General features: G+C 29.7%; 1 protein-coding gene across 1 annotated transcript; it reads right to left on the reverse strand.

The window, feature by feature from the left end:
• Positions 1-13,141: 13,141 nt before the first annotated feature.
• Positions 13,142-15,079, reverse strand: LOC131611199 (NAC domain-containing protein 79-like). The gene is made up of 3 exons (XM_058883294.1): positions 14,795-15,079; positions 14,300-14,580; positions 13,142-13,661 (listed from the first exon to the last, which is right to left on the reverse strand). Exons 1-3 carry the CDS (start codon positions 14,988-14,990, stop codon positions 13,155-13,157), a joined length of 984 nt encoding a protein of 327 aa, XP_058739277.1. The 5' UTR covers positions 14,991-15,079; the 3' UTR covers positions 13,142-13,154.
• Positions 15,080-16,037: the final 958 nt, after the last annotated feature.

Here is a 16,037-nt window from a genome sequence, read left to right on the forward strand (position 1 = left end):
ATTGATATTGCAGTTCTTATTGACTCTTATATGAGGAAGTTATGGTGTAATATAACCTCTTAGCCCTTGTATTTGCTAAGTAAAAGATGTCATGTTGCCATAAAGTGAAAGCATACACCTTGTCACAATCTCTTTTATTTTGTCCAATAGCAAAAACAGACTGTCCCAATCCAAAACTATCTTAATTAAGTGATTTAATGATCAACATGTGACAATATAACACTAGTTTTAGATATAGTACCATCATATTTAGTTTATTGAGTTATAGATTTATGAAAAGTCTTGTTGCAAATAATGGAGCTACAATTGACACTAGTGCCCAAATTAATTTAGATTGAAATAGTCCGACCTCACATCTTAGTGCCCATCTTTGAAATTCATAATCTAATTAGCATAAGTCGACCAAGCTGGTGAGTTAAAAATAAAAAAATATAGACCAAGTTTGAGATGGCTAGATCCTTGTGACTTTTCTAAAGGTTTAACAACGATAGTCCAAAACTAAAACCAGTGATTTGAATACAATTAAACATACCTAGTCAATCTATAATAGAATTATTTTGTTAGATATTTAATATAAAATTATATATATATATATATATATATATATATATATATATATATATATATATATATATATATATATATATATATATATATATATATATATATATATATATATATATATATATATATATATATAAAATCAATATTAATATTAATAATTTTGAAAATTATTATTATAAAAGAAATATTTTCAATTTTAAATAATCAAAATTAATATTAATAATTTTGACATTTTTTACAATAGTTTTATTTTAAAATATTTTGATTTTAATGAATTATTAATTATTATTTTTTATTTAATATCAAAATATTTTATTTATTTTTTACATATATCATATTAATTTTTAATTTTTAATATTTTATATTTTAAAAAGATAAATCAGTGATTTTTTTTTATCATAGGTTTCCAACCAACTCAATTAAAATAAGAAATGCTACTATAGTTTTTTCTTTAAAAAACAGTCAAAGAGGGTCCATATATAGTTGAAAGAAACTACAATAAAAATAAACAACAATGATTATAACTTTAAATCTGTGTCTTAACATGTTTAACTTAGAGAGGAATCAACACTAATCTACATAGAGTTAGATTTCAACTTCCACATGCATCAACTCAAAAGTTGAAACTTCCATAATGACAACAATAGTGAGGTCCATTGAATTAAACAATCATAGTGAAGAATAGAACGGTGGAAGACAATATGGTAATTTAGAAGGTACATGAACAATTTATGAGAGTGGGACTATAGATTAGAGTAGGGTACTTTGAATGAGTTGGTGTATGAAAAGACAAAAGAAAGGGTCCTAGATGAGAAAAAAGGGGGGCTGAAATAGAAATCATAAATGTGTGTTTGTGGTGTATGAAGGAAAGGTTTAGTAGATCCAAGAATTGTATTGGCTATATAAAGGACAATGGGGACATGACCTTAAATTTTTAGATCATTGCCAGCTCTATCAAGGTAATATGGTCCTATAGATTCTTAATGATACTATTAAATGAGGTCTCATGGCACTTGGCAAAATGATACAAGTCCAACGTGTTCAATATATCAAACAAAGAAATAATAATAAAAAAATACTCACGTCGGTCTTGTTGTGAATTCATAAGTCCACTAAATTTTTTTTAGACATTAGATATATGAATCTTCTTTTTTTATAGTAGATATTTAGCTCGTTTGTAGTTGATAGAGTATGTTTAAAGATTAAGTAGATTAAACTAAGATTTTAAATCTTAAAATTTTATCTTTAAAAAAACTCTTGATATATCATGGATCCAATCCTGATAATCAATATGAAAGAGTGTCAAGACCAACAATAAATCATTGCATTAGGTTTACAGGAGAGAAAAACAACTGCTTTAATATTTTTATTGGTCCTGTATGTTAATTTTGGAATTTATCTGACCCATTAATTCTTTAAAATGTTTAATGTTAGTCCTTTTCGTTTAATTAATAGCGAAGAAACTTAAAATTTAATCACTAAATTCATCATTAGTTAGACAAAAAAAAATTAACATGATACAATTTAAAAAGTTAAGGGATCAATATAAAACTTTTTTAAGTTAAGATATCAAAATGAACTCTGAAATTAATATGTATAATTAAAAAGGATATTAAACCCAAATAATATGTACACTCAAATATTACGGCTATTGGTATAAGTCGCATCACTTACTCGGTTACTATTGTAAACAATTTTTTTTCATATTAGTTGAATAACCAATCTATATAATCTATAAGAGTATATCTGATATTTAACTTATTGTTAATTTATGTAAGACTTAATTATTAAGTCTATATATATATATATATATATATATATATATATATATATATATATATATATATATATATATATATATATATATATATATATATATATATATATATATATATATATATATATATATATATATATATATATATATATATATATATATATATATATGGGGACGACTCAAGTGAGAACACTTGGTTATTATGAGAAATGAGAACAATGAATCACGACCATTAGATTTGATTTTAATGGACTGGATTAGTTTCTCTTTCTGTGTTGATTTAAAATAAATATTAAGGATCATGGAAAGAGAAACCAATCCAGTCCATTAAAATCAAATCTAATGGTCATGATTCATTGTTCTCATTTCTCATAATAACCCAGTGTTCTCACTTGAGTCGTCCCCATATATATATATATATATATATATATATATATATATATATATATATATATATATATATATATATATATATATATATATATATATATAGAGAGAGAGAGAGAGAGAGAGAGAGAGAGAGAAAAAAAGTGTTGATTTTAGATGTCAAAGTTTACTTTGACACCAAATTTCTTTTTTCATTTTTATTAGTATGCCAGCAAGTAAAGATTGAGCATCAAAACCCAGGTGGATTGTTGTAACCATTGGAAGTTTCATTGTGGAAATGGGATAGTATTTCTATGGACTTTGCAATTGGGTTACCACGTACTCAGTGTGGTTACGACTCGGTATGAGTAATCGTGGATCGATTAACTAAATCAGCCAATTTTCTAGTCATGAAAACCACTTATAAAACTATCCATCTTGCACGATTGTTCATTGCGGAGATTGTAAAGTTGTCTGGTGTCCCCATTAATATCATGTCAAATAGAGATTTGAAGTTCACTTCAAAATTTTAGGAAGCCTTTCAAAAAGCCATAGGATCAAAATTGTTTTTGAGTAAGTCTAATCATCCTCAAGCGGACGCTCAGACAGAGAGGATGATTCAGACTTTGGAGGATATGCTAAGAGCATGTATGCTTGAAAGTGGAGGAAATTGGAAATACCACTAATTGTTGAGTGAATTTGCATATAATAACAGATACCATACAAACATTGGTATGGCTTCTAAAATTCAGGCACTACCAATACATGTCAATACGGGTGTCCCAATATCAAAACATAATATCAAGACATATGTTACAACATCTGTTGACAGATAGAACCAACATATCAAATCTGTAACTTATGCAGAAATAAATTGCAGAACGATAAATAACACAGATAATTGTTAACCAAGTTCAGTGCAACGTCACCTACTCTAAATGCTACCAAGCCAGAAAGGATATTCACTATGATAGTATTAGTTCAAAGCCTAAACAGTCCCAATTTATAACTTCTCTCCAAATCCCTACCGTGTGCAACTTCTACCTAGAATCCTCTAGATATAAGATCCACCTCTCACTTCCTACAATCAATTACCTCAGTGATCAAAGAGTCAGAATCCCAGTGACAAAAACCAGTCAAAATCCCAATGACTGTAACCAAACATAAAATATTACACTTCCAATACAAGACACCTCAGATTTGCTTAACAACTTTCACTGAGAACAATACTCAACTTTATGCTTAAAAGCTTTAAGAGTGAGAACAATAACTTGACAAACTATCAATTAACAATAAGTCTACCTCACAGTATCAAAATATACATGGGTAACTTACAAAAACACAAGAGACTCTCAAAACCTAAGACTCTAAGCTTCTCCTAATTTTACAATTGTGAAAGACTTGATTACATTAGGTTTAGGTATCCCTTTAAATACAACTCAGCAGCCACGGCCTTCGAAATCTTTGCCCAGATATTCCTTGATCTACAAGGTATTAATTAAGGAGAGAATTACCTTGTTTGTAATGTTACCTTGCTTGAAACAAAAAATCATTCAATGAGAGAGTGATTGAAAGACGTAAAATCATCCTTATTAACAGTGCACCACTCATCAGAGACACTTTCTTGTTCTACTTTATCTCTTTCCAAGCTTTGACTTCTGAAAATGTTAGAACATTTGAAATGACATTCTCTATATCATTGAAAAATGTTTCTCCTGAAATTGTATGCATCATTTGAAATGTTGTTGGTAAGTGTTGTAACGCCCCATAATTTCCATTATTTAATTTAATTGGAATTTAAATTAGTTATTTAGATTAATTGGCGTTTTAGTGAATTATTGGAGAAATTAGGAAATATGATAACTGGGTCGGTGTGACAATTAGTAAAAAGGGAGGTGTTAAGTATTAAGCCTCTTACTAAAGAGGAATTATTATTTTAATAAAATAAGGAAAATTGTGAGAAGAGAAATAGAAAGCAAAAAGAGGAGAAGAAGAGAATAACGTGAAAGAGCAAGAGGAAGAAGAGAAGAGCATTCAAGAACTTTGGCTAAGGTAACGGGTGACTAATCCTTTTAGCATATATTATCAGTTTAATGATGATATGATTGATTATGAAGGTTGTTAGTTCAATTGGATGTATGTTAGGTTTAGGGAATTTGGAATGTAGAGTCGAGTTGGATGAAATTAACTAATCTGAATGATTATGGAACATGTTTGATGTTAATTGACCCCTAAGTGTGTTAGAAATGTGTTAAGAGGTGTGATTTGATTCTGTTTTGGTGATGTATTGAGTTTGGTACGAATTGTTTTGGATTGGAGATGAGAAATTGCTGTTAAAATTGTATTTTTCTGCTACAGGGTACGTTGTAGTCGGGTAACAGCGGGGCTGTAACTGATTAAAGCATTGAAAAATAGGGAAACTGGGCATTTTTTAGTACTGTAACCGGTTACCCTCTATGTTGTAACCGATTACAAGCGGGTTTAGAAAATAACGAATAGAATTACGTAAAGGCGTAACCGGGTACGCTCCTTGCTGTAACCGGTTACACCTGACAATTTTTGAAAAATTATTTTAAAAACTCATATATTTCAAACCGTATATCCGTTTTAAGCTCCGTTTTGAGCGTTGTAAAGATAATTAAATATTTTACATAATAAAATGATGTAACGGACAATGGCTCGATTTTACTGTGAAATCCGAATTTTAATTCGTTATGAAACGTTGTATATCGAATGTGTGTTTGATAAATGTAATAGATGTGGTGATGTTGTGAGAACATGGATGTGATATGAACGTTGTAATTGTTGTGAATATGTATAATTTAATTCTTGAATGGTGTTGAACATGAACATACTAAATTCGGTGTGCTATCAATGAGTATAGTGGGATGATTTTGTTCATCGTAATCGGTGTGATGGTGAGTATGTTATATGTTTTACATGCATTCATAATCATTCTTGGTGGCTGAATCCCATTGTTGTTTGGATCAATGAAGTCTAATTCCCATTGTGTGGAATTAGTGCTCGGAAGGGCCGTATCCTGGTGTTGGTTGGATCGGTTTGATAGGTTAATCCCATGATGAATTGGTACCACATGCATAGATTCGTTGCATTTGTATATGTGTCATTATAACATGATTGGAAGATTTCCAGTGTTATTTTGTAGTGATGTGTTTGATTGCATTTTCGTAATCGTTGGTAAAAATTATGAAAATCTAAATATGTTGCAGTTGGGTGAATAATCTGCTTAGGATGTTTTGTCGTTATGAACTTATAATATAGTTTAATTGTGATATGTTACACCAGAATTTCAGAGGGAATCCTAGGTTCCTCCATTTACGAGGGTGAATATTGCTCCAACAGCTATAAATAGGGCTCCCGATTGAGGGATAAGTAAGAAACATTGCATCTTGAGCTTGAACCACTTGCATTGCTCAAATCCCTTAAACTAAACTCTCACAAACTCACGTGTGACCTCGCCGGAATCTGCTTCTGGGAGGTAATCAAAAGTGTTCTATATGAACACTTTTCATTGCCATTCCCTAGTTAAGCACTTTAAGATTAAGTTCATCATTGGTAAGAGTCTTACTAAGTGCTTTTAAATGATTTGTCAAATGCACGAATCTTTTCTGCAAGTCGATGATTGATTCTTCAGGTAGCATTCTGAATAACTCGTATTCTTGAATCAACATGTTCAATCTAGATCTTTTAAATTCAACGGTTCTTTCTTGAGTTTCTACCAATGTATCTCATATTTCCTTTGTCGTTGTGCATGCTAAGATATGAAAGAGTTCATCCATGCTAAGAGCTCCTTGAAGAAGATTGATTGTTTTTTGTCATTGAGAACCATTTTCTTATCGTTGTTATCCCACTAACTTTCAATTTTGGATTTGCCTACACCATTTACAACACTTGTATGAACAAATGGGCCATTAACAACTACTTTTCATATTTCTTCTCCTTGTGCCTTTATATGTGCCTTTATCTCGATTTTCCATAAATTGAAGTATTCACCACAAAATAATGGATGCTTGTTTTTGTTACCATTGTCTCTAAAAAATCATATTTGTATTTGCGGACGCTATTCTAGATCTTTAGGAACATGTTACATATAACATGCTCTGATGCCAATTGTAAGTTCATATTACGCCTAAGAGGGGTGAATTAGGTACTTTATAGTTTTTCTGGTTTTAGTGGTGAAGGTAATTATTTTTCTGGTTTATGGTAATGTTATGAAAGTAAAGAGTGCAGAAAAATAAAGAACGCAAGGATGTATCCTGGTTTTCCTCACAATTCGAGAGTACTCTAGTCCCCTTTCAACACGAAAGAGATTTTACTATTGTTAACACTTCAACAAGGCTAACACAATCAACAAGAACAATCCTCGCAAACTTAATTCTCTGGATTCCAACATTCCCGAACAGCAAGGTATTACAACCAATTTAGGGAAATTATTTAAGTGAAGAAGTAGATGAATATATATCAATCACTAGGATTGATCTTCTATTTCAAACAAGCAATTTATAATGATATAATAGTGCTCAAGTGTTTATAAATGAATGAGAAATTTTTCCTGAATTGGTATGAAGCAATATGCAGAAAATCTCAATGAAAGTTCAAGTATCAAAACACTTGTATGAAAAATGGTGAGTAAATGATTTTTAAATTGTAATGAAAGAGGTGTATTTTGAAATCTGAAAAAAGAGTATTTATAACATCTTAACATCCCTCTGAAAGTGTATGAGTCAATGAAAGACTGTCATGATTGAGGGATGCAAGAATAAATTCGTTTGGTTCAGATTTTAAAGTGAAACACTGCCACTACTTTAGTGTAGTCAGTTACAGGAAAGGGTGTAACCGGTTACGCTGAAGCATTTCCTAAAGAAATTTGAAAAATTCGTGTCCATAAGCGGTTACGGGAAAAGCTGTATCCGGTTACGCCCCTTAAAAATAGAATTCTAGAAACGTTGAAAACACAGGTTACGTGTGTAACATCCCGTTTTTAATGATTATTCTTTTATTAATTATTTTATTAATTTTTTGATTTATTAATTATTAGGATTATAATAAATAATTGAATTTGTATTTTGTGATTTATTTGGATTATATGTGGTCTTGGTTAGAAGTGAAAAAATGAGAAAATAACTAATTGAGCCTATGTTGGGTTAGTATTAGAAATAAGGGGGTGTTATTGTTAAGCCCATTAGAGAACTAAGGAGATAGTAAGGTTTTCACAAAATAGGGAAAAGAGAAAAGATAGTAAGAGAAGTGAAGAAAAGAAGAAAAAGAAGAGAGAAAAGAGAGGAAGCTAGCATAGGAAGAGAAATCATTAAGGTAAGGGTGAGATTTCTTGATTATGAGTTTATATAATGGTATTGTAATGATTAGAAACATGTTAGGATTAAGAACTTTTTTAGTTTTCTAGTTTAACATGTTAGGGTTTGATTGAAATTCTATAAAATTGATTATTGAAGCATGTTTGAGTATTGATACTTGTTGTTATATGTTATATGTATGAAATAATGTTTCTATTCCATGATATTTTGAATTGTTCATCATTTCCATAAGTTTTGATGTTTAGGGTTTGAAAATAGGTGATGAAATCAATCTCATAGAATCGTGTTTTAATGATGCTAATTAATTCTATACGATATGTATATATTATAATAATTTGCTTCTATAATTAAATCGATATTTTGGATGGTTTTTAATCGAAAAAACATGTTGGACATGTTGCACCCTGATTTTTCCCTAAGATTTCATCTCATTTGCATATTTCTTATATTATTTTTTAGTTTTAGTTTCATTTTAATTCAAATTTAAAATACCTTATATTTGGATTATTATTGAAATTAAAATTAATTTTTAAGATAGAAGTCTCTTTTATTTTTATTTTATGTTACTAACTATTTGAAAAGGCCAATCATTTCCTGGTTACACCCCCTTTTGCTAGCTCAGAATTTTTTTAGTTTGTTTGTTTAAGAAAACTTAAGCCCATTCTATTTTCTGCTTGCCATTACCACCCTTAATTCTGCGTGAGCCCCCCTGGAAGCTTCATTTTGGTTTGTTTTTGGGCTCAGCTTTAACCCAATTTGTTCTCTTTTCCACATTCCCTGCGAATCCATAAACCCCCCACCTGTTTTTATTCTCACTAATGTATTATGGGCTTGTTTCTTTTTAAGCCCAGCAGCGCCTTCACTTTCTACACCCCACTTAGTATTTCATTTTTAGCCCATTTTATTTTGTTGCTAATTGTTTCTAATTTCCTTAATAGTTGTATGTTTCATGTTAATTTCTAATATTCAAAATACCAAAAACCTGTGTAGATTTAGATTTTATTTTCCTCTCTAAAAATACAAAAAATATTTTAATATGTTAGATTTCTTAGTTTATTTTTCTCATATTTAAAAATTCCATATTTTATTTCTTTTAGCATATTTGTGTTTTATTTTAATATTTTAATTATATATTAATATTTACTTTTATTAATTCTTAAAATCCCAAAAACATTTAGTTTAGATATTTTAGATTAATATTAGGTAGAATTAATTTAGCATAATTTTAGACTTAGAATTCTCCTTTCGTCATTTAGTTTTTATTTCCTTTTCAACCTTAAAATACTTAATAAATATTCAAAAGTGAAAAAGGGTGGGTATCCTTGCATTAGGATTTAATTCACCACTATCCATATTTCTCTTTAAAAAAATACTCAACATAAAAAATACTTAAAATACCTAATAAATTTCAGATTCTTAAAAAATAGAGAAGGGTGAGTATCCTTGCATTGGGATTTTAATTCACCATTATCTACATCAAAAAATACCAACCAATTCTATTTTTCTTTTCTTTTTAAGAACATGTTAATTCCTTTCCACGACAATTGTGTAAGTCTCCCAAGATCGAGCAGCAGTGGAATACGACGTTTAACATCATTCGTTTAAAAAACACAAAACATACAAAAATTCGCCAGTCGGACTACGGCTGCTCATACTCCTTAAAGGGATATGTAGGCATTGGGTCGTAGAGTCTGAACGAGCACATATTTGTAAATATTTCTTTATTTTCCCCGTGTTTCTTTTCTCTTCCTTTTTTCGCGTGTTTCCCTTTAGCGTTTAGTTTTAGACTTTTTTAGATAACACCCATAGATTTAGACTAACAAGGGCGGATCCCGTCGAGTATGACGGACGTGAGGAGTGCTAATCTCTTCTCCTTGCGTAACCGACACCCTTACCCTGTTCTCTGGGTCGTAAGACCTTTCGTTTGTTTTTCCCTTTAGGTTTTAGTCGATGTTTTCCTTTCCCATCTTTTGGGATAAATAAATAATTGATGTCGGCCTCATTGATTTCATTTTAGATGATTTCGATATCAGTTGCTTCTGGACAGAATGCTGTAAATGCAAGTATTTTTCTAGTTTTTCATACGCTCGCTTAGCATAGTAAAGGCATCGCTTAGTGCGGTCTAGGAGAAAATATTTATATTTTCAGAAATTTAACGGAGTCATGTATGTTTATGATTTATCATGGATTTTAGTGAATTTTCCATAATTTTCTAGAATCATTTGATTGGTGTTTGAATCGATTTCTTGAGATAACATGATCTTGAATTTACATGTATGTATGTTTATGAAATGTGATTCTTGAAGATAACATTGTTGAGCTATATTTTTCTACTTGTTATCGATGATGTGTTGGTTTGATGTTGTATTGAAGAGATGGTTTCATGTGTATTAATTAACATGGAATTATGTATGTTGCGCAAATGATGGGATAATTCATATGTGATGGATTATGGTGATATGCTTGTATGATTAAGATTGAGAGGATAACCTTAATTGCATATTTTTTTGGTATTTACGCATGAATTCATGGGGGAATGAAGCCTCGATGGTGGTTCTGATTCCATGAGGGAATCTGGAACGGTGAACTATATGTTCAAATTTGGTGGCTCTGGTTCCATGAGGGGTTCTGGAACGAGGTGAACCTGGAGTTCACGATTTGTACCACATGCATTTTCATTGAGTTGCTCTATTGTCACATATGCCGATTGTGAATTGTGTATTAATGTGAATTATGTGTGAATTGTGTGATTTGTATCTTGGTGATAATTGTGATTGGTTTTCTTGTATAACTTGAATCTTTTGAGCTATGTTATATGTGCAAAACATGATATATTTATCTATGTGTTTAGTACATATTTTTTGGAAGTGTGATGAATTCTTTTGTTGTATTTGATTTATATTACGCATTATTATATATTTCCATAATGATGTGAATTCTCACCCTTATGTTGAAATGATGTTTGGTACGACATCGCTCAGGTACCGAGGAGTAAGGGTGTCTTTGCTTTCGAGGATTTAGCCGAGGCTTTATTCTGTTATAATATTTTACTTAGGTAGAGATGTAGTCTCATGCTCTAGTTATGTAACACATTTGGGGTTGTACGCTTGACTTTATGTTTTGAGAGATGTTGCTATTACTCTCTTTTGCATTTTAAATTATGTTGAATTATGCGATGGGGACGTGGTGCCTAACTTTTGTGCATGATTATATGCTTTGAGAGCTTTTGATTGGTATCGTTTTAAATTTCGCTGTGATGTGCATATGAAACATGATAATTAAACGTGTGTTATGAACATGAACATGGATTTTATGATGTTTTGTTTTGTTGAATTTTAAAATACATGTGATACCCTCTTTGATATGCATGTTTTACTCTGATTTATGCAATGTAATTATCATGGGTTTAGAGGATGTTACAACATGAGTGTAACCGCTTATGCCAACTAATGTTTGAAAAACCAGTTTGACACAGTGAGAAAATGAATGGCTAATCCCAAAGAATTTTGTAATACATGCAAGTGAATATGTAAAGAATTTTGAGAACTAAAAGCATCAACGTAATTTTCATGCTTTTACCTCAAAATAGAAGATCAATAAAAGACATCTAATGCTAGTCTTCAAAAGGTGATGAGCATAATTTGAGCATTTCATGCTATGTTAAAATCTTAGGGATTTTTCCATATTTTGCCATGATCATTTGAATCTCCATTTGTCTTCATCAAAACTAAATGTATTGAGAATCTTGACTTCACAATATATGCATTATTGCTTCGCATCAACCAAATGGGTTAAAGTCTAATAGTGAAACCAAATAGTTTAATGTCCTATATGATCAACCAAATGGTTTAGAGTCCCATAATGCAACCAAATGGGTTTGAGTCCTATATAAGACATGTACTTCAAAGTGGATTAGAGTCTTATACGATTAAGAGGATCAAAATGGGTTTAAGTCTCATATGGAGCAATGATTCTTGAAGTGGGTTCTAATCCTATGGAGAATCTGAAATTCAAACGAAAGTTGAAGCATTATACAAGGTTCTATAACTCGTTTCAATAATCCTAGATGTAGGGTTAGCAAGGGAAAGATGCCTTGGTACGGTTTTTGAATAGTGATTGATTTGAGTTGTTGAACTCAAGTGTACATGTTCCCATTCAATGCAAAATTCCCCTCGATGCTTAAGTCTTTATTCCATTGGCATGACTTAAGTTATGAAATCGTTTAGAAACCATGTAGAGCTGAGTGGGCCTATAAGATAGGGAACCCACTGAAATTATTATTTCACCCCATTACTGATGTTGTTTTTTAGGAAGTTCTTTGCAGATGAAAGAAAACGATAAGCTTGCTTGATGACCCTTGATGGCTTGATGTTTTAGAATGGCATTTCTTCCATTGTGTAGCTATTCTTTTGAGATCATCTAGATGATGATCTAGATCTTAATTTTTTATTTAGACACCTTTGCATATATTGTTCCATGGTTGTACATTATTTTTTTAGGCATATATATAATGTTGCCGATAGGCTCTTGTGTATTTTTAGTACCAATTACACTATGTAATATATATTTTAGACATGTAATATATGTGGGTGTTACAACAATTAATTGTTGCAAATTACATGTATCACCCAAATCATTTCAAATTAGTTAATATATCTTAACGAGATATGTAATGTTTATATATTCTTTTTGTTTATAAAAACATATTTTTGCACTTAATTAATTTATCTTTTCCTTTAATACAAAGATAACTTTTCAACAACAAAATATAATGTAAGTTTATCTATTATTAATTTGTGTTTGATTATTCTTTATGCAAATTAGACTTTAACAACGTAATTTTTTTTCTATTTATTAGTCTTTTAAAATATATAGCATAATATTAAAATTTAAATAAATACTAAAATAAATAAGTTAAACATGCATTATACATCCTTACACCCAATAAAATATATATATGTAACATAGGACAATAGAAAAAGGAAAAACATGAGCTTTTCCCCTACTAAATATAATTATACAATATTTTTTTTATATACTATAATAGTAATAATAATAATAGTAATAATAATAATAATAATATATATATGATATTCTTGATCCTTATTTCATTAGTAATTCCACAAGTGATCAGTGACCATAGGTTCAGGAGAATTGGGAATCAATTCTTGATTGTCATACCACATTGGAAACATGTCATTTCCATATAAAATAGATGAGATATCAGCATCAAGAGAAAAATCATGTTGAAGACTTTGCTTTGAACTTGATCCATAATTCTCATTCTCTAATTGAGCCATCATCATAGATAGTTCTTGAGACAAGGAAAGGTTTTGGGTTTCTTCAACAAAAGGGTGAGCATCAACTTGTTTTGGAATGTTCATGATACTAGCTTCATTGTTGCCAACATTGTTGTTGTCTTGTGCTTGATTTGGAATGGTTAATGAATTGATCACATTAGAGCATTCACCATTAATGGATGGATAAGAATTCATCAATGGAGATTCATAAGTACTTGGTGATCCTTCTTTAAAGGAGTTAACCCTTCCAAGTCTTGGATGATATGTTTTCTTTTCAGAGTTACCCTTCTTATAGATTCTACTTATTACCCATTCAGCCTATAAAGAAAGGTAAACACACAATGTTAGAAGAAAAAATTCATTTTTTAAATGAAAAAAAAAAATTGAAAAAAAAAACAAGGGTTAAATACGTTTTTAGTCCCTATAAATATACGACCCTGTATTTTTAGTCCCTATAAAAATTTTCTTCAATAAATGATCTTCTAAAATTTTTATGCATGCAATTTCAGTCCCTGTTATTTTCTAAAATTTTTAAAACTGTTTAATTACCCTTTAATTTTTAAATTTTTGAATATTTTTTTTTACATATATTTAGAATACTGTAAAATATTTATTTACCAAATTTTAGAATTTTTGAAAACGAGAAAGATTAAATATGAATTTTTCAAATTTCAAAAAATAATGATAAAAGTAATAAAAATTTCAGCATAAAAATTAAATTTTGAGTTTCTTTTTTTTCCAGGAACTTTTTAAAACATTATGAACATGTCTGCAAAATAATCATTTTAAAATACACATTGATTTGACAGTAGGGACTGAAACTAAGTGCATAATAATTTTATAAGGACCATTTATTAAAGGAAAATTTTATAGGGACTAAAAATGTAGTGTCGCATATTTATAAGGACTAAAAACGTATTTAACAAAAAAAAAATAAAAAAACAATGAAAAATTACCGTTCCTCTCTTTGATAAAATATCCTTAGAGAGTGTGTTACCCTCCAACCTGTATTCATGCATGACCCAACTAGTTTTTAAACCACTTGGAGCTCTTCCTTTATAGAAAACCAATGTTTTCTTCATCCCAATCAATACATTTTTGTCGTAAATTTCTTTGTCTCTTCCTGTGGCCTTCCAATAACCAGCATTAGTAGCCCTATTTGTTCTTTGACCAGTTGAATATTTTTTGTCCCTCACACAAAAATAATACCATTCAATTTCTCCCATTTTTGCCAACTCTAAAAAATTAAAACACAACAAAAATATTATTAAGCATTGAAACACACACGAGACACAGTACTAACACATAAATAGTGATAATAATAATTTAATAAAATAAAATAATTATATTTTATTTTATTTATTAGTATCATGTCCATGCAGATTATAATACTAATATAATATACTAACTACTAACATTAATTTGTAACAAAAAAACAACATTGAAATCACCTGGCAAATCCCATGGTTCACACTTATTCATATCAACTTCAGCAATAGCTATAGCAGAGAAGCTATTGTCATAAACTTTCTTGACAAGGTATTGGTATATGAGCTCTACGTCGGTCGGATGGAATCGAAAACCGGGCGGTAATTCAAACTTTTTGTTATCCATTTTTGGTTCAGAAACAATAACATTGGATCCCATCCTACGTCAAAGAAACAATGTTAAAGACAAGAGAACATGATTCAAAATTAAATTGAAGATATAAAAGAAATAGTAGGATACCAACCTTATCAATGTTTGAAAGAGAGTGAATGATGTAAGACGATTTTTTTTCTTTTAAAAGTATTGAAGGTATTGAGTTGAAAGAACATAATACTCCTTAAATAGTGATCTTTTAGGGATGCATAATGTGATTCATTAAGAAATTTAGGGAGAATTCAATGTTTCATGTTTTAAGTTGTTTGTATTATATGATGATGTGTAAAGTTTAGTATGCAAAAATTTCAAGGTGAAAATTGTGATGGTTTTTGGAATTGTCTAAATTAAGATCATACAATATTAATTAAAAATACATAATTTTTTATATAATTTCAAATATTGAGGTTAAATTAAGATTGGTTGATCCTGATCAAATATACCTCAATGCCAGAGATGCATAAATGCGTGAAAAATGGAGTACTGGAAAGTCGGTTTCAAAAACCTAAAAGCGCAAACGGCTAAATCACAAGTTCCAATGCACTTTTATTAAAACAATATTTATCATGAATTAATCAAGATGATGTTGTAGATAATAAAAGCCCTACCGACCATATTGTCGTTTATTGATAAAGAGTCAACAATTTAATAGAAATGTATTTCTTTTTATGAATATACCTAAAATATAATTATTTTTAGTTTGTTTGAATGAGGTTCTTGTGAACAAAGTGATGAATATCCAGTCATGTTCAACCTCATCGAAAGAAAATTTATCATCTATTAAATTTTATTAAAATTCTGAACTAAACATAATATATATTGTAACAAAAATGTGTAATACTATAAAAATCATTTTTTAAAAAAATAAATAAATACAAACGGTTTCTTAGCTAACAATCAAATTTAAATTATAAGAATGATAATGACTAATTTATCTTTGTAACCTAAGGGCTCGTTTGGTGCGCAAGATAAGCGACGGGATATGATATCTATATCATATCATATCATAACATATCTCAATACAGTGTTTGATAATACAATAGGATATGATAA

Source organism: Vicia villosa, linkage group LG6, assembly GCF_029867415.1.
Source record: "Vicia villosa cultivar HV-30 ecotype Madison, WI linkage group LG6, Vvil1.0, whole genome shotgun sequence".
Lineage (NCBI taxonomy): Eukaryota > Viridiplantae > Streptophyta > Magnoliopsida > Fabales > Fabaceae > Vicia > Vicia villosa.